Consider the following 23,150-nt stretch of genomic DNA (forward strand, 5'->3'; position numbering starts at 1 on the left):
AAGGAGTGACGGGGGCCTGTTTGATCCCCATAAACTCTGATTTGCTTCTTCCTTCACCCCCAGCCAGCTGCTTCCCTCGGCTGGGCTGAAATGCCAGTTGTTCTCTGGGAGCAGGGAAAGGTGCCAGGCTGGGGGAGCTGCCCTTCTTTGTGCAGACCCTGCTGCAGGAGCACCAGCCCTGCCCTGCAGGGACAGGGCACCAGCACAGCACCCTGCAGGGCACCTCAGCCCCGGGGGTGTTCTTGTTTCTCCAGCTGGTGCCAGCTGGGCAGGGATTGCAGGGCTGGAGCAGCAGCACAGCTCTCCTCCAGCTCAGAGCTTGGGTTACTCCAGGTGGAACAGGCCTTTGGGCTGTGAAATCAGTTTGCAGCAAGTTTGCAGCCCCTGGGATTTGAGCTGATCCCAGACTGATCTCACCCAGCTAAACAAGCAGCCAGCAGGAGTCATGGTCCCACTAATCCTGATTTAAAGGTGAATTAGAGCAGGGCTTGGATTCCACATCTCCGGAGTAATTCCTGGTGCCATCCAGACCTCATCAAAGTGTCCTGGGGAAAATGATTTTAACCCAGCTGTTGTGCTGTGTGTTGGCACAGGAACCCAGGGCTCGGGGTGACTGAGGTGTCAGCTCCCAGAACTGTGCCCTGTGCTCAGTCCTGGGCTTTATTCAGAGGCACAGCTCCAGGCTGGGTTTTTCTTTACAGTATCAGGATAACAGCACTAGCAAGGGTGTGCCCATCCCTTCACCCTCAGTGGGTAAACTCCACATTTTTCCTTGAGGAGGAATATTTAAACATTCATATGATAATGAAGTAAAGAACCCAACCATACAAAATTTATATCAACTCATATCTGGCCTTGTGTGAAAAAGTAATCCAGAGGCCACAGAACTGCAGGGCTGGCTCAGCCAGGCAGTGTCACAGAGAGCTCTTTCTCTTTAATTTTTTATTTGGATCCTCTCTGTATGTAGGTCACAATGACTTTAAAGAGCAGGCACTGACCAGACAAAACCAAACCTCTCAGAACAAAGCCATTGTTGCAAGAGGAGGATTTTTTTCTCAAACAAGACCCTAAATCAGCACTGAAGGATTTTGCAAGTTCCCTGTGTCTGGCTCTGCTGGGATTGCCACTCCCAGGATGGGCAGAGCTGCAGCCCCGTGTGCTCTGCTGGGGTGGCTCGGAGCTGCTCCCTGGGCCTGTGTGCTGGGCTGACCCATGGAACCCATCCTGGCTGGGCCCCCTGCCTCGGGAGCAGAGGGGGGTGGGGAGCCTCTCCTGCAGCTCCCACCCCTGCGAGCATCACTCCGTGGCCAAGGCCACTGCAGGGATTCATTCCCTGCTTCCCTGGGGGAATTCCTCCTTCATGCAGGGGCACACAGCCCAAACACCTTCCCTGAGCTGCTCTCCAGCTCTGGGGAGGGAAAACAGATCCCGGGTTTGGCCCTGGCTCAGCCTTGTGCCAGCACAGAACAGCAGGGAGTACCAATAACCTGCAAGGGTTTATTTGGGAAGAGGAGGGGGAGGCAGCCAAAGGTTGGTGCTCAGGAGGTTCAAGTGCTCTGGCCAAAGAGTCTTAGTGAGCCCTGGCTTGCAAACAATGCTGGGTGGCAGCAGTGCAGAAAATATCCCCCAAAAAACAGATATAAACAGGCCCTGAGTACAGATCACAGGTAGAAAAGCTCTGTAGAAATGCAGATTAAAACCCAACAGATTCCCCTCTGGCTTCACAATCCATATTGTGCCACGAAACTTTGCATCGGGGGGTTGGAAATGGAGGATCTTCAGGGTCCTTCCAACCCAAATCAATCGGTGATCCTGTAATCCTGTGATCCTGAGATCCTGAATTTTGTAAATGTGACAAAACCCCCAGTTCTGATGCAGGGAGAGCTGAGGTATTTTGCTTTCTTTACCTCTCCTGCCTTTTAGGACACGAGCTGCAGCTTTGGCCCTGGAATTCCCAGGGCAGGGATCAGCAGCACGGAGCTGGCACTGGATGGTGCTGTGGCCCAGCACAGGTGAGCTCACCTGGCTGCCAGACAAATCCTGCTGCTCCTGGAACCACCAGGGGAGCCACAGGGACAGCCAGGATCCTGCATTACTCCTGGGTGCAAATTATTCTCAGAAGCAGATTTTGCAAGAGCATTTTGTGCCCGAGGCAGCAGAATTTTGGGAAGTTGGCTCCCACCCAGTCACTGAGCTTTTAAGCACCCTGAGCGTTACCAGTCTGAGCCACTGGAAAAGGCAAGTTTAGGTTAAAAATCAAGTTTTAAAAAACAAACCAATTTCCAGATCACAGAACGTTCTGAGTTGGAAGGGACCCACAAGGATCATCAAGTCCAACTCTTAAGCCCATACAGGGACTGAACCCACAAACCTGGTGTTCTCAGCACCCTGCTCTGATCAACTGAACCAATCTGGCACTTTTTCAGGGCTTTCTGGCCCCTGATGCTTTCCCGTTGTTTAGGAGGGAAACAGCTGTTTGGTACTCTGGAGTAAAGCAACACTTAAGTAGAAGTTCAGATTTTGAAGTGTGTTCCAGATTTTTCTTCTGATTCTGGAAGGAATCTCTAAGAGAAATGTGGCTTATTCCAGGGTTTGAGAAAATCACAGCTGTTACCAACCCAGTCTCATTTTCCCACTTTTCCATCAATGTTGTTTGATTAATAAGAGCCAGCTTAGTGCTGAGCAACTCAGGAATAAATCAAACTGTAGAAGAGGGACACCAGATGTAATAAAAGCAGTTCCTGGAACAAGGAGATGCAAAGATCTGCTTGGTGTGGAGGTGGGGAAGGACTAGCACATGAAATGTGTGTATTTTCTCTGCCACAGAAGTATATTTTCTTCTCCTGATAAATGTATCCAAGGCAATATAAACAATTTCAAAGAGCTGAAAGTATGCAGTGAGATGTTGCTGTGGATCACACACATCAAAGCAGAGCTGAGGCCCAGAAGAGGCTTTCTGTGCAAAGAAAACTGGCTTTTCTTGTATTTCAAGGAAAGAAATCCTTCTCTGCTTCTCAGACTCTGTCTGTCCCTGCACACTTGACTTGGATCAGCATTTTCAGTGGGGCACTTATTAAACACTGCATTGGCATAAGAAAAATTCCCTCAAATATTGGTTTCTCCTGTGTGCCTTTGAGATTATTTCAGATCTAATCCCTCTTTGGCTGGTTCCTGGGGTGGTTTCTCCCCAGCTGCAGGCAGGTGCTGCTCCTCCTGAGCCCTCTCCCAGGTGAGCTGCAGGGGAAGGGAGAGCAGGAAAGGCTTCAGAGGGTGACACAGAGAGGAGGGGACTTGGGAATACCAAAAGGTCAACTGCAAACCAGATGTGCGCTCAGAGAAAGAAAAGAGCAGTGTTTGAATTGACGTTCCCTTTGACAGAGCTTGGGGAAGCAGAGCTGAGGGAATGCTCTGGAACAGCAGGCTTGCTCTGGGTGGGAAGCCACGGCCCTGTGAGGAGCTCCCAGTTAGTTTCCCTGGAGGATAAGCTCCATTTGGAGCTGTGTTATCTGATGTGTCAGCAAGGACAAGCACACAGATATTATCAAGTAATAATATCTTTACAACACAGCCCATGAACTGTGTAGATAAAGGTGGTGGGTGGCTTTGGGGTTTGCAGAAAAGTCCAGAAGAGTTGCAATGATTCCTGTCTTTAGGGCTATCAGTTATTCACTTTATTAGAACTTTATATATTTCTATATAGGAAATCCATAGAGAGAGAGGAGCTTTAACTCTGATTTTTGACCAGAAGACTCTGCAGATAAAGCTGAATTATATCTTCCGTTTTAGCAACCTTTGAACTATTGTCTATATTAGACTAAAACCATTGGAGTTCAAAATATTCCACAGTGGCTCTTAATCCAAGGATGATACTTCAAAGAAATCTGAACAGTTTTGTGGGAGCCAAATTGAGAGCAGCCAAAATTAGTCTTCCTGTGCCTTTTCAGGATACACAAATCCAAACTGGCTTAACAAAATGCAAGTCTTCTGTTGTACTTGCTAAAAATCAAGATAGCTTCCCATTTCTGCTGTCCATTCCCATCCCATTTAACAGGATTTCAGTGGATTTAACCACTGATAACATTTACTACAGGATAACTCATTAAAGGGAAGAATCCTGGAGAAAGGAGGGAATTAAATAGGGAATTAAATTCCCAGGAAGTTGAGGTACCAGATACATTTTCCCCAGGTTTAGTTTTCTGTCTCTGTAATTCCCAGCCCAGACTCCAGCAGTCCCCCTGAGGTTCCAGTGGCAGAGCAGGAACACCAGTGGGATCCAAGCCCTTCCTGCAGAGGCTCTGCCAGCCTGTGCAGCCTGGAGGAATCCTTTGGTTGTCTCGTTTTTCTGGAAATTTCTTTCCTGGAGATCCAGACACACTGAAGGTTCTTCTGATGGAGCGTTGTCACACAAAATCATTTCATTTTCTTTTAGGGAGTCCCCAGAATTACGGGATTTTGGGGAGATCTGTGCCTTCCTGCCCTGCAGGTGTTTCTGTCTCTGAATGTCAGTGAGCTCCTGTTTCTCCTGGTTTTGTTAGGCAGGTCCACATCCCCTCTGGAGCAGGGACAGGCTCCTGGCTGTGTCACCCGTGGAGCTTGGCAGGTGCATTTCTGTGCAGTCTTTGAGCTCTGCCCAAGCTGGGTAACATTTCAGCCCCACTCTGGTAATGAATTCTCTGCTCTTTAGGGCTGGAGAGCGGCAACACCTCGGACCAGACTAAACGGGCACTTAAGGAGGCCGAGTGTAACAGGGCTCCCCTGGAATTACCCAGCACATTAAGGCCAAATGAGCTCATCCTGAACTCATTAGCAATGATTACTCTGAGAGCCAGAGGAATTAATAACCGTTAGCATTTCCTAAGCAGGGCTGCCGAGGAGCGGCCAGATGCGGTGGTTCGGGCTCCCCAGGCTTCCCCAGCCAGTTGCGTTCGAGGCAGTCATTAACTGCAGCTCCGTGGGCACTGCACAGTCCCACTGCTATTTCCAATCCGCACTCCCAGTTCGGGTGCAATCCAGCTCTAAAAGCACTTCAAAGCCCGGCGCTGCCTGGCTCAGTCGCTGCTGGAATTACCTCCCTTATCCTCGTTTTGTCTCCGAGTGAATCTCCCTGGCTTTCTGCAACTCTTCTGAAAGGTTAACAAACCTGGGAGGCTGCTGGGAGCCACCCAAGGGCAAGGGGACTCCACAGACAAAAGGAATGCAAAAACGCTGTGTTATTATTTTGTGCAAGCAAATTCTCAAAGTAAGGATATCCAAGGCTTTGATTTGGCTCCTTAAAGCTCCCTCTGTTCCCAGCAGCATTTGAAGGCTCGGCTGCTTTGCATATCAGAGGCAGCTGACTTGGAGGCACAGGGAATTCACTGCTCACTTTGGATGACCTTTTCCTTTGGGGATGAGCTTCCACAAGAGTTTTACTTCTCTGACAACTTACTCCTGTTCGCTGTCTCCAAATGCCGCACACTTGGAATTTACATCATCCTGGTACATTCAAATACAGTTGAGCTTTTCTGCATAGCTGCTCCTTGTAACCAGCAGATTCAAATCATGGGATTATGGAATCTCCTGTCCATGTCTATATGGAGCTGTCAGCATTTTTGTATCTCATCATGGGACAGCTATCAATATGATCTGATCTTTATGGACCGGGAGCATAAAAGCTCAAGTACTGTTCATATAATCTGATTATCTCCTTCCTTTTACACAGGACTGGGCTGCTTTCCTTATCCAGTTTGATCTCTGTCCCAAGGTCCCTGTGGTGTTACTCTGCCAGTGGAATTGTCTGCTGCAAGTTTTATGTGAGCAGGAGAGTTTATGGCCTGAGTTCATGGACCTCCTTCCCAAGGTTGTGCAGGTCCCTCTGGAGCAGAGGGAGGCTTCCGTGGCTGTGCCACCCCTGCCCTGCTCCCTGTGCCAATGCTGCTTTGCTCTTTACAGCTGGGGCCTCAGCACTGGGGTCCAGCTGGGAAAGGAAGTTTCCTTTCGTTGGGTTCAGCAATCTTGGGATTAAGCAGAAGGAGTTTTGATTAACAAACTAAGCATCAAATACATTTTCAGGATAGTCAGAGTCATTTTACAGCCACTTTTATATCAAAAGTGAAAAGGAAAGCCTGGTGGTGACATAAGTTTCCCCAGGTCTTTCTCTGCAGAGCTGAGAACTGGTGCGTGGTCCATTTTTATTTTACTTTTATTCCATCCTGAATGCAAAACCAGTGAAATCTTAAAAGCAAAAATACAACATTTTGTTTAAATCTGCACCAAAGGAAAGCTGAGCCCTTGTCCCTGATTCCTGCTGATCTCCAGGTTATTGGCAAGGATGCACAATTGCCTGATAACCTCGACTGTCCCACAGGTCGATGGCATCGCTGTGACTCAGGGGCCATAAAGCTCCATTTCCACGGGGCGTGGGCCAGGTGGGCTGAGAGCTCAGGCTGGTCTATAAAGGCAGGGCTCAGCCCAGCTGATCCATTCCGCTCCGTCCAGCTGCTGTTCTGCTTCCCAGGCTCGTCCCAAGGGAACAATGGCATTCTCAGGCAAATACGAGTTCGAGGGCGATGAGAACTACGATGCCTTTGTGCAGAAGATTGGTGAGTCTGGCTGGGGTCAGGCACGGGGCATGGATTGGATCAAATACTGGGGAAAGGCTGGGAGAGCTGAGATTGCCCAGCCTGGAGAGGAGAAACTTGGGGGTGACCCAGCTGTGGCCTCCCAGTGCCTGAAGGGGTTACAGGAAGGATGGAAAGAGACTTTATAGGAATGGAATGACAGGACAAGGGGGAATGGATTCAAACTTGCAGGGTGTAGCTTCAGATGGGATATTGGGAATAAATTCCTCCCTGGGAGGGTGGGCAGGCCATGGCACAGGTGCCCAGAGCAGCTCTGGCTGCCCCTGGATCCCTGGCAGTGCCCAAGGCCAGGCTGGACAGGGCTGGGAGCAGCCTGGGACAGTGGAAGGTGTTCCTGCCACGGCAGGGGGTTGGATGATCTTTAAGCTCCCTCCCAACCCAAACTGTCCAAAGATTCCATGTGCATCTAGTTAAAGAGCAAGAGCATATATAAGAACACGTATGTGCAGCTAAACAGCAAAGGCCTAAGGTCCCACAGATGAAACTCCAAGCATTGCATGTGTAGGTTAAGGAAAAGGGAATATTTTATGTACTTGTACATTTTTCCTGTGTATTGTTTTTTAAGGAAAAGAATGCAAGATTTGTTTTAGCATATGTATTAATGTACCAATATCTTTCTTTACATCAGTAATTTCAACTCAGAGCTTTGATATTGTAAAAAAATTAAAATTAGGAAATGAACAACAAATCAGATGCTCTGAGAACAAACACACCACTACCATCCTTCAGTTCAAATTCAACTTAGATTTGATAAAATCTGTGGTTTTATTGTTTAAGGTCTCCCCAGTGACAAGGTTGAAATGGGAAGGAACTGCAAGATTGTGACAGAGGTGGTGCAGAATGGGAATGACTTCACATGGACACAGCACTTCCCGGGAGGCCGCACCACCACCAACACCTTCACCGTGGGCAAGGAGGCAGACATGGAGACCATGGGAGGGAAGAAGTTCAAGGTAAATTCATGGAGCTCTTCAGCTCCCCAGCCTCAGGTGGAATTGGATTTAGGGTGAAAGCAGACCTGTGTCAGGCCTAGTGAAGGTGTCCCTGCCCCTGGCAGAGGGTGGAACAGGAGGGGCTCTAAGGCCCTTTTCAGCCCAGACCATGCTGGGGTTCCCTGAGTCCATCGCTGACTCCTGGGCTGCCTGCCAGGACCGTTTTCAGAGCTGGTAAAGAGTGATGTGCAGATCTGGAACCTGCAGCAATCGGAAGATGAACAAGTGTCTGTTTAACCTGAGAACATTCAAGAACTAAAGCCCATGGATTTCAGCCCTGTGCAACACACAGCCTCTGTCTCATAATCTTCCAGCAACAGCTGTGCAGGTTTACAGGATCTGGCAGCAAAAATTCCAGCAACCCCAGCAACAGGAACCCTTTCTCTCTCACAGGCAACTGTCAAAATGGAAGATGGGAAACTTGTAGCTGATTTCCCCAACTACCGCCACACTGCAGAGATCTGTGGGGGGAAGCTGGTAGAGGTGAGTGCTCAAAGATCCAGGGTAGTTCATAAAAAACAAAGGAAATCCTCAACATTTGAAGCTTAGAGAAAAATCTTAAGTGAAGGACAGGCTCTGAGCCATCCCCTGGGCTGTTCCCCTGGGACTCTGGAGCTCTGATTACACTGTCCAACCAAAGTTTTGGGTTGTTCTTTGTTCCAGATTTCTACTTCTTCTGGTGTAGTCTACAAAAGGACCAGCAAAAAGATTGCCTAAGGCAGCAAGGCCAGTCTCTTCCAGTGCACTGAAAGCCAACAATAAAATAAATAAAATTAAGTTCTGTCTTCGTCTCTTTCTTGGTTTTATGAACATCATCATGTTAATGCTGACCTCATTCCTAAATATCTGACAGGGGTGGAACCAGATGAGATTTAAGGTCCCTCCCAACCCAAACCCTTCTGTGACTCTGATTCTCTGCTCTGAGGGACACCAGTGGTGCTCAGAGCACCACTTTGTGCCCTGAGAGGAGCCCTGAACCTTAAAAACAAGACCTTTCAATCACTTCCTGCACAGACCAGATGCCTTTGCTGTTAGAGCTGCCTTTATGGGGCTGGGAGGGACTTGTACAACTCCAGCTGACAAATTCCTGACTCTGAACTGGCTGGCAAAGCCCGGTTCCATTAACAAGGACTGTGCTGGGGTGTGGGGGAGGAGGCCCAGTGACACAATCTCCAGCATCAGTGGCACTTCCCAGCTCAGCTTTAGGAAATGACTGTTGGTTTCCATGCTTTATTATAACAATGCAATAACCAAAGCATTCTGCGCCAGTATTTGAGTTACATGTCCATGGCATGTTGAAATAATCATGGAATTCATAACGGGTGGCTTTGGGATGGAGCCATTCATGCGGCTGCTGAAAGCCTGGTACCCTGTGGAAAAGTCTAAGTAGCCCATACAGGGTGCAATCAGCTGACAATCCCATAGGCAAATGTGGAAACATCTGATAATCCCAGACATGTCCCACGTAAGGCCACACTTTGTTGGACTGAGGCCCATTCCCTATTTTTTTCCCATAGTTTCTCCTCCTACACTTCATTGAGATAATCTTGGTCAGGATAAATCAAGAATCCAGTAAATAAGCTGTCTGTCCAGTAGGGATCATAAAAGAGCCCATTTTGCTCTGAGTAAAAGATTTGCAGCCACACCTCATCCTCCTGCTTCAGCGCCAGGATGGTCGATCCAGAGGCCACGTCGTGGTTCCCAGTGTTGGCATCAAAAGTCTTGATCCGGTACTGGCCGTTGTGGACCAGGCCAATGGCCAGGTGCTTGTTGGCCAAAGTGATGTCGTAGGTGAAGTAGTAAATCCCTGGGATGCTGCAGATGAACTTCCCACTGGAAGCGTTGTAATGTCCTCCCTCGTTCATCAGGATCCTGTCGAACTTGATGGGCAGCCTCTCCCTGGGGTAGCTGGTGGACACGGCCACAGAGAAGGCAGACCTGGCCCTGCTGCCACCGCAGCTGCAGGGTCCCGGCAGCCCGGGCTCACCCTTGCTCCCTTTGGGCCCTTTCTTCCCCGGGGCCCCGTTTTTCCCGGGATTGCCCTTTAAACCCTTGGGCCCCCGGGGCCCTGCTTTGCCAATGGCTCCTGCTTTCCCCTTCGGGCCTGGCTTGCCAGGGTTTCCTGTTCTGCCCTGGGGACCTGGAAGACAAATGATCTCATCAGTTTTTCCTATCACTATTGAGGGAAAGAGGCGATACAGCGGGTGCAAGGCGGTTAGAGCATTGCAGCAGGGATTTCATTTAGGAGGAAGCCAGTGCTGGTGTGAGAATCCCAATGAAATCCCACCGGGGCCTGGACATCTGTCCCGACTGACCAGCCAGGGTAGGCCGGGAGCTGCTGTGGTAACAGTGGGATTCTGTCCTTTTTAAGGGTCAAAAGGCTGATTCCATTATCTGGCTCACTTGAGAAAAAGGAGGAATTACAGAACAAGCTTTAAATGTTTGGGTTTTACAGAGTGGGGCAGGTTTGTGAAGCTTTCAGAGCCTCAGAGCCTCATGTTGAGAAGGGGAGTACTTTTGATCTCATGTCTTTCTTTTATCTTTGCCTTTTTTTTTTTTTTTAACATTTAGCATGAGACTGTATAAAAACAAGGTAAAAGTAAATCTAGATGTGGTTAAAAGCCCAGCCCAGCCCAGCTGGGGGATGAACCAGCAAACACCGGGGGCAGGGGCTGCCTTGGCATGGGAAGGGAGCTGGGCTGGCAGTGATTCTGGCTCGGTGGTATCTGATGTGAACAAACCCGTGAGGATTTATGCAGTGTCTCTTGACCTGCTGTTAGCAAGAGCAGATCGAAACGCAGCTGTGGCTGGAAATCTGCTCTGCAGACTCCCGGTGTGGGGAGGGAGGCGGGAGGCAGCCGCAGGCTGGGCTCGCTGGCGTTGCCGAGGCAGGAGTGCTCTCTAGCGTGGCAGAGGGAAATCTGCTGTGCACGGCGCTGCTCCTGCTGCCTCTGACTCCGGCGGACGCAGAGCACAGCCCCGCCTCAGCTCTGTTTGCTCTGCACTGGCTCCGGCATGGCCAGCGCCTGTCCCGTTACAGCGCTCCGGGCAGCCGATGCTGCCTTTGGAGCCTTTGCTAAATTTGCTAAAGCTTTGCTTTCCTAAATTGCTCGCGTGGCTCTGGTTTTCCCGGGAGCAGGAACCTGAGAGCAGCTCCTTGCCTGCCCTGGAGAGCCCTGAGCAGCGCCGGGCAAACCTCACTGCGTCACAGAATAAAGCCAGCAGAAACTGCAGCTGCCAGGACGGGGTGTGGGTCTGGAGCCCCCCGGACCGGCGGGATCATTCCGAGGAGTTTCCCAGGAGGAGGAGCTGTGAAGGGGCTGTTGCCCCACAGCTTCCACCTTTCCACTGTCATGTGGAGCGCCTCTCTCTTACCTTCATCGCCGTGCTCGCCTTTGTCCCCGTCCTGGCCGTCCTTGCCATCCTTGCCTGGGAAGCCCATCCTGCCCACGGTGCCAGGAGTGCCGGGCACGCCGGGGGGCCCGGGGGGCCCGGGGGGCCCTGGCAGGCTGCAGGCCAGCTGGGCACCCTCCTGCAGCTCCCGCTTGGCAAAGCCCCCCAGGATGTGGTTCGCCACGCAGGGCACCGTCCAGAGGAGCAGCACAGCAGAGATCATGGCACAGCCTGTGGGGAGTACACGGGACAAGGGAGCAGCCTGTGGGCACCGCTGGCATGGGCTGGTGTAGGAACTTGCATGAAAATGGGACATTATTTGGCTTGTCCTGGCAGGGTGGGGGAGCTGTTTGCTTTGGTGTGATGCGATTCCAAGGACTTGGCTCACGGAGTTTTCTAGGTCAGACCAATATTTTTATCAAACTTACTCTTCTCCAAGTCTGTATGTGTGGCCATCCCTCATTTTGTTTTGCTCCCCGAGCCTGTTTTCCCCCCAAACACCAGGAGCAACGGCAGAGGGGTGCAGAAAGCAGCTGCTTGGGAGCAGGGGAGTGGAAGAAGAAGGGGCTTGGTGTGAACATCCCCAGCCCGTGGCTGGGTCGCTGGGGTTTCTCCAAAGCACAAAGCCCATCATGTGATGCAGGGCAGGACTCAGAAGAGAGGCTGAGCAGGCTTTGGGCCAGGCCTTAGTGCCTTTTTCCTGTCAGGTGAGCTGAGCCTCATCCCCTTCCCCACTGCAGCTCAGCTTTAGCAGCTCCCCAGTACTGTTATGTGCAACTCCTGCACTGCAAATAAGATGCTTAAAGCACTGGCTAAATTCCGTGTTGGGCTTAGCTCTCATCCTGCTCTTAGCTCCTGAGGGGTGGAAATGCATATTTAGATGCTCCAAATCCAGCCAGCTGATCCTACATATTTATGCTCAGTGGGAGCCCCCAGCTCTGTGATATTGTAATTAAGAACATGCAGAGGAGAGGGAAATGCAAACCAGATCCAGGGCTGGATTTGGCTGCTTGAGCCCTTTGGTTCTTCAGCTCTGATTTGCTGCTGCTGAAAGGCATTGGTTTAATGGACTTGTGAGACGGAAAACACCACCCAACGTTCACGTGGAAAGCTGAATGAAGGCTTCTGAGTTCATGGGAAGGGAAACAAAATGCCTGTGGAGTGGGAGATCACAAGGCAAGCTGCACCCCTGCTTCCCAGGAACCCCTCCAACGGGGCAGAGAAGTGAGAGGTGTCTGGAGGTAGATGTGACTCACAAGCTGTGGCAGGGAAAAATGTCATTGTGGAGCAAACCTGGAGAAAAGCTGGGCATGCCTCATGTGGAGAAGAAAGGTGTGAGAAGGAGCAGAGGGTGGAAGGGCTGCTCCTCCTGTGGCAACTGCTTACCATAATCACTTCTGATACCTTGAGACATCCCAGCTCGTTGACCTGATGGGATAAAAAGTGGCAAACAAAATCCCCCGAGGTTGGGGGGTCTGTGGGACCAGTACTTGGATAAGTGGAGAGTATCCAAGTAGCTGGGGCTGTGCTCTGGCGCAGCTCCAGAGCTGGTGCTAATTAATGGCTCCACAAGAACACTTCAACCCATATCCCAATAATGTGTGTGGGATGCAAAGCACCACCACATCCACAAGAGCATCTATAAATAACCTCTTCAAGAAATCTTTTTGAAAGAGAACAAACCTCATGCTGTTCCACCTTAAAAGGAAAATTGTTCCTCGATGTAGAAGGTCCGAAGAGCTCCAAAAAGCAAATTGGAAGCAGATCAGCATCTCTCCTCTCCTTGGCGTGGGCAGCCAGCCCAGCACAGGAGGCTGTGCAGCAGCAGGGCTGATTTTCCAATGACATTTTAACTAATGGCTTTGTCACCAGGGTTAGAGACCTTTGGGCCATGACCAATGCCTGTTGTGCATTAAAGAAGTGTTTCTGTAAGAAAAGACCCTGCCTGGAAGAGTCAGGATCAGCTGTACTTTCTGCTGCTTCCAGGGCAGCTGGGCTGAAATCCCAGACGAAAATCCCTGAGGGTTGCCAGATGCAGGGTTTGGGGGCATATGCAGTGGTTGGATGGTAATTTTTTGGCCATTGAAATCACCCTGTGCCATGTGGTGGTGGGAATAGGAATCTGAGGGAATTGCTGCTTGGAGGGAGGCCAGGAGCAGGATCAGGGACCTAGCAGTGAGCGATCACCGTGACTTTCTTCTCTATTTCCTTTCAGTATTCAAGGCTTTCTCAAATAAAACATCCATCATTCTGCCTCACAATTTCCGAGTGTCTTAATTAATCTTCAAGATAATCATTATCCCCATGAGCCCAATTCTCAGCTCTGGAGGTTGCCCTGCAGCGTCCCCGGGGTGGAAGCAGAAGGAGCCCTTGGGTGGGAGGCTGATTTCGGTGAAATCAGGTGTGACAGCAGTGACAGAACACCGGAAATGGTTAGATTTAACTGATAGGAGCAGGGAAGCACTCACACCAACAGGGGTTTGATGTGTTCCCTGCTGCTGCACAAAGCAACGCCAAAGGAGGCAAAGCAGAGGATGCACCTTCTGTCCTGAACCTGCAGCGCTCTCTTGGCTTCAGGCACCGGGAATTCCTGTGCCAAACCTTCCCTAGCCTGGAGCAGAAGCACCAGGAATTCCTGTGCCAAACCCTTCCTAACCCCGAGCTCAAGCCCGTCTCGGCAGCTGCCCAGTGCAGGGACAGGCTGAAGGAGGGGGGAGCTCCCAGCAAAGGCTGAGCAATGTTTCCCTCACGGTGTTATTTCTTTAACTGGCAACTGTTGCCTTTATGGATTCCTGAGCAGGCGTCGGAAACCTGAGTGCTCAGTGACTTAGACCTTATTTGGGAAGTTTTCAAAGTTAACCTTAAGACGAGGGAGAGGCAGAGAAAGGAAAAGCGGATCTTACTCACCAGCCTGATCTCCTCAGCGAGATCCTGACAGGCGCTGGCAGCCCCCAGGGCTTCAGGCAGATGTTTTGCTGCAGATCCCAGCCTCGTCCTGCCACAGCAGGTCCTGGGAGGGCTGTGCAGGATTGACTCTGGTCCTTTTTATTCCTGTTTTACTCCTTCTCGAGCGTAGTTTGAGCTCCCTGCAGCAGCTCCACTTTGGCTCCACGTTGCCAAAGGCATATTTTTATTATTGTGTAATGGATCTGTGCCTCTTCCTCGGTCACGTGGCACGGGAAGAGATTTTACGCACATGTGGCTGGAAAGCTCTTGATGTTTGGGGAGCTCTTCCCTTTCTCCCTCTCAATCCTGGAGGAAAGGCTCAGGGGCTGCCTGGATCATTTCTGATTGATGCTGCCCCTCTCTGCTGTACTCGCTGCCCACACAAGCAGGGAATGGGTAACACTGATCCAACCGGGGAACAATTTTGACACTTTATCCTGGAGCATTAAAGGGAAAAAAATCTTGTCCTAGGGGTGGAAAGTCACTTGAATCACTCCAGGCTTGAATTTAAGGACCAAGTCATGAAGCAGCAGCTCTGCAAATGCAAATTTGTATCTCAGCACTTCTTCAGGCTGATGTGCCTTACAAAATACAACTTTGTCTTAGGGATGGCAGGGCAGGAATGCTTCTGTCTTGGGAAAGGATTAGGATTTTGTTTTAAGCTTGGAAAGTAATTATAACCCCCCAACAACTGCTTCAGGTAAGGCAGGAGCAGCAGCTGAGGCTGGAGCAGGATGCTCTGGGATGCTGCCAGGGCTGGTATTGACCAGACTCATCTTTGGTGGTGGGTTTCTGCTCTGGCCCCGCCAGGATCCCACACGGGCGTGTGCCTGGTGGCAGGGCTCCAACCCCTGCCCTGCAGCCAGTAAATCCTTTCTGCTCAGTGCAGAGCATCAGCTGATCGGGAGAACACTGGAATTGTCGTTCCTTGCTCTGCCCAAATCCATCCTTCTCAGAGCTGTTGTGGTTTGTTTTTAAGCTTTCCCCCGTGCATCCTTTTGGTACTTGGTGGGAACGGATCTAACATAAAAATGAAGTCTGTACACAGTCGGCTTTGTGAGCTGGGGCCAGTTTAGATGCTCCTGGGAGGAATGGAAACATTTGGCTGAGGAAGCACAGGGCTGTTTTCATGCTGTGTTAACAGTCCCACAGAGCTCCTGCAGAGCCAGCACCCCGGCCCCAGCTTCCTGACACTGAACAACCTCCAGGGGAACAGTCCCCCTTCCCAAACCCGTGCAATCATCAGCTTTGCATTTCCCTGGGAAAAGGGCTGTTCTAGAAAAGCTGGCTCACCTCTGGCACTGGGGTGAGCTCAGCTGGGACAGACCCAGACACTGCTGCCAGGGCTGCTCTGGATATTGGTCAGATAGAAATTCTCTCTTTTTGTCTGTTTCTATGAAGTTTGTAAGAACCCAGATCTCGTGCTGGGCCCCTCTGCCTGGGTGTGGGCCAAAAGGCTCCAAGCATTTTGTGTGAAATAGGAAACCAGGTGAAAGCCTCCCGTGGGCTTTGCTGCCGTGCCAGTGGGATGGACCTGGGAAGCCACAGTGGTTTCCTCAGATGGTGTGGAAAAGGAACAGCTCCTCTGCTGATCCTGCTCCTACCCCATGGCACCTGTACTTTGGGATGGGTGTGACATGGGCCAGGGACAAGAGGATGCTTGGATACACAGCAATCCTGGCAGGCAGCTCCAGGCAGGAGCAGGGAATTCACAGTTCAGGGTGGTTTTGTACCCAGGTCTGCAGCATGGGGAAAGCATTGAGAGCCTGACCTAGTTCAGCAGCGTGGGGAGAATCTGCTGGGAAGCTCCTGCAGGGCAGATGGAAAATCTGTCTGTGCTGCACGGCCAGGCCAGGCTCCACCGGGGTCCCAGACAGCTCTGCTGAGAACACTTGGCAGCACAATTTGTTAAATAAACAAACTGCACAGAGAATCAGAGCAGCCTGAGACTCCTGCTCAGTGCTTTTTGTGTCAGTGAGACACTGCAGGGGACATTCAGCAGATCTTGTCCTCCCTGTGCTGCCTTTTAGCAGAAGCCTCGGTGCTGTGACTCCCGTGGTGTCCCCAGGGAAGGGGGCTGGCTCAGGGACAGGTGTGGGCTGGGGGTGCAGTCCCTGCTCAGGATGCTCTGCCTGGAGTGAGAGGGAGCAACTCAAACAATGCCCTGCTTGAAAAGTTGCCAGTGAGTGGAGAAGGGGTTCACGCTGCTTTTGGGGTGAATAATGCTAAAACCAGCCTGACCCATGGGTCCCAAAGTTAAACATCCTGAGAGCAAGGTGAAAATGTAGCAGATGATAAAATGCCTGGTAAAGGAACAAACAAGTGATGCTACCGACACCTCACCCAAAGCTGCTGAGCTGGCACAGCTGGCCCAGACACATCTGCCTGACAGCCCAGGCCCACTGTTTAACAGAGGGTTTTCCAACACACCCCTCTTGGAAAGTGTGTGGAGATTCCTCCTGGAGTGGGGACACCCCTCAAGGCCACTCTTTAGGGCTGAACCAAGGAGATTTGCCCACAGTCGTTGATCTGGATGAGTAACACCATTCTCTAACTAACACTTTTTGCTGTCTTTAGTACAATTGCCTCACTAGAACTGCTTTAATATAAATGCTTCAATTTTACTTCAAAAATAGTGCACTGTACTATACTAGTAGTTCTGGCTACCCATACTAGCTAGCAAATAATTCTGTTTAAGGCATTTTTTGTGTTATCACTAGCATGATAAATAATTTATTTCCATATAAATATATCTGGTTTGCCATCCTTAATCCTGCAGGACAAAGTCACCTAAAGGTTCATTCACCCTTTGCAGTTGCTGTGCACGTGCTGCGGGGGAGAAGTGGGAGTGCCCAAAAGTGGGTAACCATCAGTTCCCAGCCCAGCACAGGGCTGTGCCCCAGCCTGGAAGGATTTCCCCTTGTTTACCTTCTGAGCACTCACTGCTTTCATTGTTAGGCACTGACCTTGCAGCCACGACTTTGTAACCAAATAAAATGATTCCGCAAATGCCAGAAGAGCTGGAATTCACACCGAGGGTGGAGGCAGCTTAAAACCCAGCAGTAACAATGGGAGTGTGCCTCACCAAAGATGAGTGTCAGTGCTTCGGGGTTTTGGAGAGATACTAATGGGAAGGAAGAAGCATTTTTCCACCCAACAGGCCTCCAGTCTTACTGTGGGATGGTGATTTGAGTAATTTTTATTGCCCTGCATAAAAGCAGTTTGAAAGTCTGTAAGCAGCCTACAGAGAGTGATTGTCCCTCTCCAAAAGCCCCCATAAAAATGAGTCAAAACCCTGTTTAAACTTAAAGGATGCCCTTGAGACCATTAGCTCTGCTTAGGAGCTACAGCCCTGACCCATTAAGATAAAAATAAATAGAGCTTATTTTGGGAAGATGGAAGTGGGAACCAGCCCAATCACCAGTGGGCCACTGCCAGCACTGAGCAGATGCTGTGTAAAGCTTGGGGTTATTTCTTTTTATTCCATATACCCTCTATTAATAATTCAAAGTAAATTCTGTAATTCAAAGTAAATTCAGCAACCTTTTTTACTCACCACATTTGGCCCCTGCCTTGATACCAAGTAACAGACAAGAAGGGATTTCTGAAAATGCCTTGTATTTCCCAACTACAGAAAACCTCCAGCCCCCTGCTCTGGAGTCTGCAGCACCAGAATTGCACCTTAACCATAGCCAATAATATTGTAAAATAAACAAGACACCAACAAAATGAGAAACAATTTCCCTACTCCTACCTTAAAGCCACAACTGAACCCCATGGCAGAGACCCTGTAAGAAGGACCAGAACTGTCATTTTATTTAGGAGCAATAAGAAAACAAATTCTGAAAAAATAACTCACAGCTGGTGTACAGCAGGTAACCTCAAACCTCACCTCAGGCAGCAAACAGAGCAGGTAACATCAGCAGACTCAATTTTTCACAATTTTTGATTCTTCAGGGCTTTCTTTGCTCTCCAGCTTGTAAACAAGAGCTTGTCAGGCAGGAAAATACACCAGGGAAGCTGAAAGAGATAGCAACAAGCTTGGCAAACTCAGCTTTCCACTGCAGCACACCAAGGCGAGAGGGAGAACATCTGATACAACCCCTAAATTAAGCTACCTGTAAGATGCTCTCAAAGCAGCCTCAAATCTTCCTTAAACCCCACAACTTTATACCCAGTGAGCGGCTGGGTTGTTCAGCTCAGAGCTGGTGAAACTACTCCACCATCACACAGAGAGAGGCCAAAGGCTAAGAGCAGTAATATTTAGCTTTATATATTCCTGCAAATAAACCAGGATTAATTAGACCAGGCAACACTAACGCCTCCCCAGCTCCCTCTGCGGGCTGGCACTCGCTCCCAGCCTGTAATTTCCCATGTGAAAAAGGTTAATTCAGAATTAGTATCTCTTTATAATAAGCTCCCAAGGCCAAGGCTCAGCCCAACTGCACTGAACCTGTGGCTTCAGGGGCCAGCTGCAGATCTTTCTCTTTGCTTCCTAATCAGAAGGAAACCTCCCTCACATTCCACAGCTGCAACCTATATAAGGGATGGGGCTCAGGCCCACTTGTTTTTCCTCGAATACTTGAGGGGAGGTATTTATTTATTTTATTTTTTATTTTTTTTTTTTTTTTTACTATCCGCAGCCCTCAAGAGCATGGAGAGCACTTGGAGGATTTGCGTTTGTTTGTACTGCTGCTTGCCCTGGCTCTCTGCTGGCACCCAGTGCTCGCCCCGCTCCAGGGGCCGGGGAGTTTCTGCGGAGGCCCCTGGGTTTTTGGCAGCTCCTGAGGATGCTGCCAGCCAGCTCAGCGCGGGGCTGCAGCTGCCCCAAGGCGGGGCACCGGCCCATGCCCTCCTGCCCCCCCTGCTCAAGGTGCTGCACGACCGCGGCCCCCGGGGCTGGCACAGCGAGGCGCCGCAGCTGCAGCCGGACTCCAGGGCCCTGCGGTACATGAAGAGGCTGTACAGGATGTCTGCCACCAGGGACGGCATCCCCAAGGCGCAGCGAGGCCGCCTCTATAACACGGTGCGGCTCCTCACGCCGTGCTGGGAATGCGAGCACAGCCCCGCGCACCTGGGGAAAGGTAGGTGTGCGGCGCTGCTGGGAAGGGTACGCGGGCTCTCTGCGTGTTCTGCGCCGGCAGCACCAGATAAAAATACCTCCTTCCTTCAGAGCTGGTGCTATTTCAGTCCTGGAGGCTCTTCTCCTCAGCTGGGGGAGTTTTTCATAGCCCACTTCTCTTTGAGTGGCATTAGGTACACACTTCACAGGCTGGGGAACACCGCACAAGCGGTATGTACAAGACATGCTGATGTTTCAGGCTGACTCATCTCCTCATGAGTCAGAAAAAGCCACAGGCAGATCTAAGTGAAGTAAGAAAAGTGGAAAAAATGTTGAGGCATAATGGGCAGCACATTTCTTTCTACAGCCCATCTTGGTTTTGCTTTTTTCAAAGAATTACAGCATTGGTATGAGACCTTTACCAAGCTGCTAGAACCCACTGCCAGAGACTCCTCTCCTTGCCTGGTATATTTGCTAGAGAAGAATCACGACCAAAGCCTGAAGGGAAGAGTAGAGTTACTCACAAATCAGGCTCAGAACTGGGATGGCTGGGCACACTGTAACTTATGGTGCTTCTATGGCTTGCTTAAACGTGGGCTGATCACAACAACAGCACCTAGAAATCGTTGGCTGTTAATCCTGCGGAGGTGACCTGAGCTCTCCTGACTCGGGCTTTTCACTAGAAAGACAGACAAACACAAGCGGTGTGCTGCTGCACAGGAACAGCCCTCTGAGGTGGAGTTTATGGTTTGTATCATCTACAGTGTTTAGGTCCTGTTACCCCACACCAGCACTGAAGAGACAACAGCTGACTTCATCTTGTGCTGGTTCTTTTAAAGAATTTAATCCTAATAACTGTTAAAATCAGTGGTTTTCTTTGTTTTTTAAAAACTTCTGAATTTTTAACTCATATGTCCCTGACCAAAGTAGAAACTTCACATAGTAAATGTAAGGGAGGGCATCGAAATTGTTTTCTTATGCTGCTGAATAATTTTTACTTATCCACTACAACAGTATTTATGTCTAGGTGGAAAAATAAGACACACTAACACTACAGGAATCTGTTTCCCTTCCCAGGAGATGTTCACTCGGTGGATTTACTCTTCAACTTGGATCGTGTTACTGCTCTGGAGCACTTACTCAAATCTGTCCTGCTCTATTCCTTTGACACATCTGTTCCCATTTCCTCTTCCATTACCTGCATATGCCATTTATCCCTCAAGGAACATGATTTTTCCAGCCAAGTCTGTCCCAGCATTTCCCACTCTCTAGCTTTTAGCCTGCACTTTGATGTTAAGAAACACAAATGGGTGGAGATGGATGTGACTTCTTTCCTCCAGCCTCTGATTGCTATGAACAGGAGGAACATCCATATGGCTCTGAACTTCACTTGTCTGATGGGTGACCCACAAGGGACCACGAAACTGGAAAACGCTGTGAATGTGACACTGGTTCCCCCTTCCCTTCTGCTGTATCTGAATGACACCAGCGAGCAAGCTTATCACCGGGGGAGCTCACTGGGGCACGGGAGGCAAAGCAGCAGCCCGCTTGTGGATCCTCCAAAGGGTGACAAAGGACAAGGCAGTCCCCAGGGCAAAAGGGCCTCTCGCCAGCGAAGGAACGAGAATCCCAAAGCGGCCCCGGCTCGTAACCTGAGCGAGTACCTGAAGCAGTTTGTGTTCCCTCAGCACGAGTGCGAGCTGCACAACTTCCGCCTGAGCTTCAGCCAGCTGCAGTGGGACCGCTGGATCATCGCCCCGCACCGCTACAGCCCCCAGTTCTGCCGGGGCGACTGTCCCCGCGCCCTGGGCCACCGCTACGGCTCCCCGGTGCACACCATGGTGCAGACCCTCATCTACGAGCGGCTGGACCCCTCGGTGCCCAGGCCCTCGTGTGTGCCGGCCGCCTACAGCCCGCTCAGCGTGCTGACCATCGAGCCCGACGGCTCCATCGTCTACAAGGAGTACGAGGACATGATCGCCACCAAGTGCACCTGCCGCTAGTGGGACTGGGGTTTGCACTCCCAAACGCAGATCTTCGCTTTGCAGTCTCAAGGTCCTGTAGCTAAGATCCACTGAGCAGCATTGCTGTAACTCCGGGAGCTGGGAGTTAGCAAAAGGGGCTTCACATCAGAGCAATGGTTTTTGTACTCACTCAGCCTTTCTAGAATGTGCAATTAAATGTAAATAGCGTCTTTTTATCGGGAGAACTTTGCATTTAAAATGGGGGAAAGGTTTCAACTACTAATTGTCTATTTTTAAGCTGCTTTATTACAGATTTAAAAAACAAAAAGAGAAATAAATGGCTATCACACATACCCTGACATGCAGTGCCTGCTACTCTGCCTCTACAGACACCTTGTGTGTGGCATCTCCAGCAATGACTAGGAAGGGGAGAAAGTCTTTCATGTTGGAATTATTTCTTCTGTTTTTCATTCTCTTTCCCCTACCACATTCCAGTTCTTCCAAGCAGGGTGACAAAACCCTTCCTCACAGTTCTATAAAGAGTTAACAGGTTGTTTTTTGCTTTTCTTCTGCTGCACTCTTTGGGCTTTCTCAGCTAAAAGAAGGGTAAGAATTGAAGGGCAGCTGTGGGTAATCTGTGGACACTTAAATCAAAGCACTATTTTGGTAAAAATTGGCATCAGGTGAGGCTTCTTTGATTCAAGAATAAGGAGCAGCTGTCCATGGGGTGAGGGCAGAGGATTGTCCACTAGAGCCACACTGCCACTGGCTTCTGAAGTAGGAAGATTTGTTTAAAAGGCTTAATCCCCAAAAATGGCTTCTAAAAGCCTTAAATGTGTTGGTGAAAATGCTGTTCAGTGGGTTTAATATTCTGAAGTGTGGGGCCACAGCTTTGTTTTTTCTCACAATGAAACTGTAGGTAACAAGTGCCTCAACTCTGGATGCTTTCACACCAAATTTTTACTGTAATTGATTTATTATGATTTATTTTCTCCTCCTGGACTTGGGGTTCATACACAAAACCTCTCGGCTTTAGTGGGGATTTTTCTTGTTTGCTTGTTAATTTAAGGCTGTGGAGCAGCACTATCTTGTAAAACTTGTTCAGAACATCCTTTAACGTTGACTTGCTAATGGATTAATAAATAAATGCTGTAACTTTCTGCTCTCAGCCACCCAACCAGCCCCTACCTGAGATCCTGAGCAATTCCAGAGGCTGGGAATTCAGCCTGGCAGGGCAGGGACTGCTGAGTGGTGTCACTGATGGTTCAAGTGGTCGCTGAACCCACGGACGGTGGGGCGTCTGGAGAGCTCCTGGAGCACAGATCTGCCTGAAAAGTGAGGATCCTGCTCCAGGTTTCAGTCTCTGACTGCTGAAATCAAAGTGGTTGACACCAAAAGCTCAAAACAGAATCCTGGTGTCTCATAAAACCATCCTGGTGCCAGCACTGTGGGTGGTTGGGTCAGCTTGGATTGTATCACTCCTGCTCTTCCCTTCAAACTCTGGGAATTTGGCTTTGCTCACCTGCCAGAACAGAAAATAAATGGAATTGTTTCCTGAGACAAATCCTTCTAATTATGGTAAAATGTCTAATGTAGTCCAATTATCCTAATATATTCTAATATTCCATCAATGGGATAATAGTATCATAATTCCAGTACTAATATATTAAATATGTGTAATATGTTGTAATAATACCAATAATGTTGAACCTAATATATTCTAATAACAATTCCAAAAATGTTGAACATATGCAAACAAATCTAATATATTGTAATATGAGTTTAAATAATGGCAAATATGTCTAATATAGCATAATGGTCCAAATAAAGATGAAAATGTCTAATACAGTCTAATAATTCTACTATAATTCCAATCATGGTGAAAATGTCTAATATTCTAGCCATTCTCATCTATTCTAATAATAATTCCAATAATGTTAAATATGCCTAACAATTCTGGTATCTTCTAAAAATTTCAATTATGTGGAAGATGATTAATTATAGTAATTCTAATAATTATCCATTAATGTGGAAGCTGATATAGTATTATAATTCTAATTCTAATATATGCTAATTATAATCGCAATAATGTTGATGATCTCTAATAAAGTCTAATAATAATTTAAATAAGTACAATGTTGAATATATTCTATAATTTGAGTATTATGGAATA

At 49.2% G+C, this 23,150-nt stretch overlaps 4 protein-coding genes across 4 annotated transcripts in view; 3 read left to right on the forward strand and 1 right to left on the reverse strand.

Moving 5' to 3' along the window:
- Nucleotides 1-23,150, forward strand: part of ADRA1B (adrenoceptor alpha 1B) — a 147,975-nt gene that overhangs the window by 81,174 nt on the left and 43,651 nt on the right. The gene's annotated exons all lie outside the window — the stretch shown is intronic.
- On the forward strand, nucleotides 5,936-8,389 carry FABP6 (fatty acid binding protein 6). The gene is made up of 4 exons (XM_068206241.1): nucleotides 5,936-6,581; nucleotides 7,398-7,573; nucleotides 8,006-8,095; nucleotides 8,276-8,389. The coding sequence occupies exons 1-4, from the start codon at nucleotides 6,515-6,517 to the stop codon at nucleotides 8,327-8,329; spliced, it is 387 nt and encodes a 128-aa protein (XP_068062342.1). The 5' UTR covers nucleotides 5,936-6,514; the 3' UTR covers nucleotides 8,330-8,389.
- On the reverse strand, nucleotides 8,712-15,353 carry C1QTNF2 (C1q and TNF related 2). Its single transcript, XM_068206238.1, has 3 exons — nucleotides 13,913-15,353; nucleotides 10,988-11,236; nucleotides 8,712-9,752 (listed from the first exon to the last, which is right to left on the reverse strand). Exons 2-3 carry the CDS (start codon nucleotides 11,226-11,228, stop codon nucleotides 9,139-9,141), a joined length of 855 nt encoding a protein of 284 aa, XP_068062339.1. The 5' UTR covers nucleotides 11,229-11,236; nucleotides 13,913-15,353; the 3' UTR covers nucleotides 8,712-9,138.
- On the forward strand, nucleotides 18,592-21,940 carry GDF9 (growth differentiation factor 9). The gene is made up of 2 exons (XM_068206221.1): nucleotides 18,592-19,035; nucleotides 20,091-21,940. Exons 1-2 carry the CDS (start codon nucleotides 18,606-18,608, stop codon nucleotides 21,014-21,016), a joined length of 1,356 nt encoding a protein of 451 aa, XP_068062322.1. The 5' UTR covers nucleotides 18,592-18,605; the 3' UTR covers nucleotides 21,017-21,940.

The sequence above is a fragment of the Anomalospiza imberbis genome, chromosome 15 (assembly GCF_031753505.1).
Source record: "Anomalospiza imberbis isolate Cuckoo-Finch-1a 21T00152 chromosome 15, ASM3175350v1, whole genome shotgun sequence".
Taxonomy (NCBI): Eukaryota; Metazoa; Chordata; class Aves; order Passeriformes; family Viduidae; genus Anomalospiza; species Anomalospiza imberbis.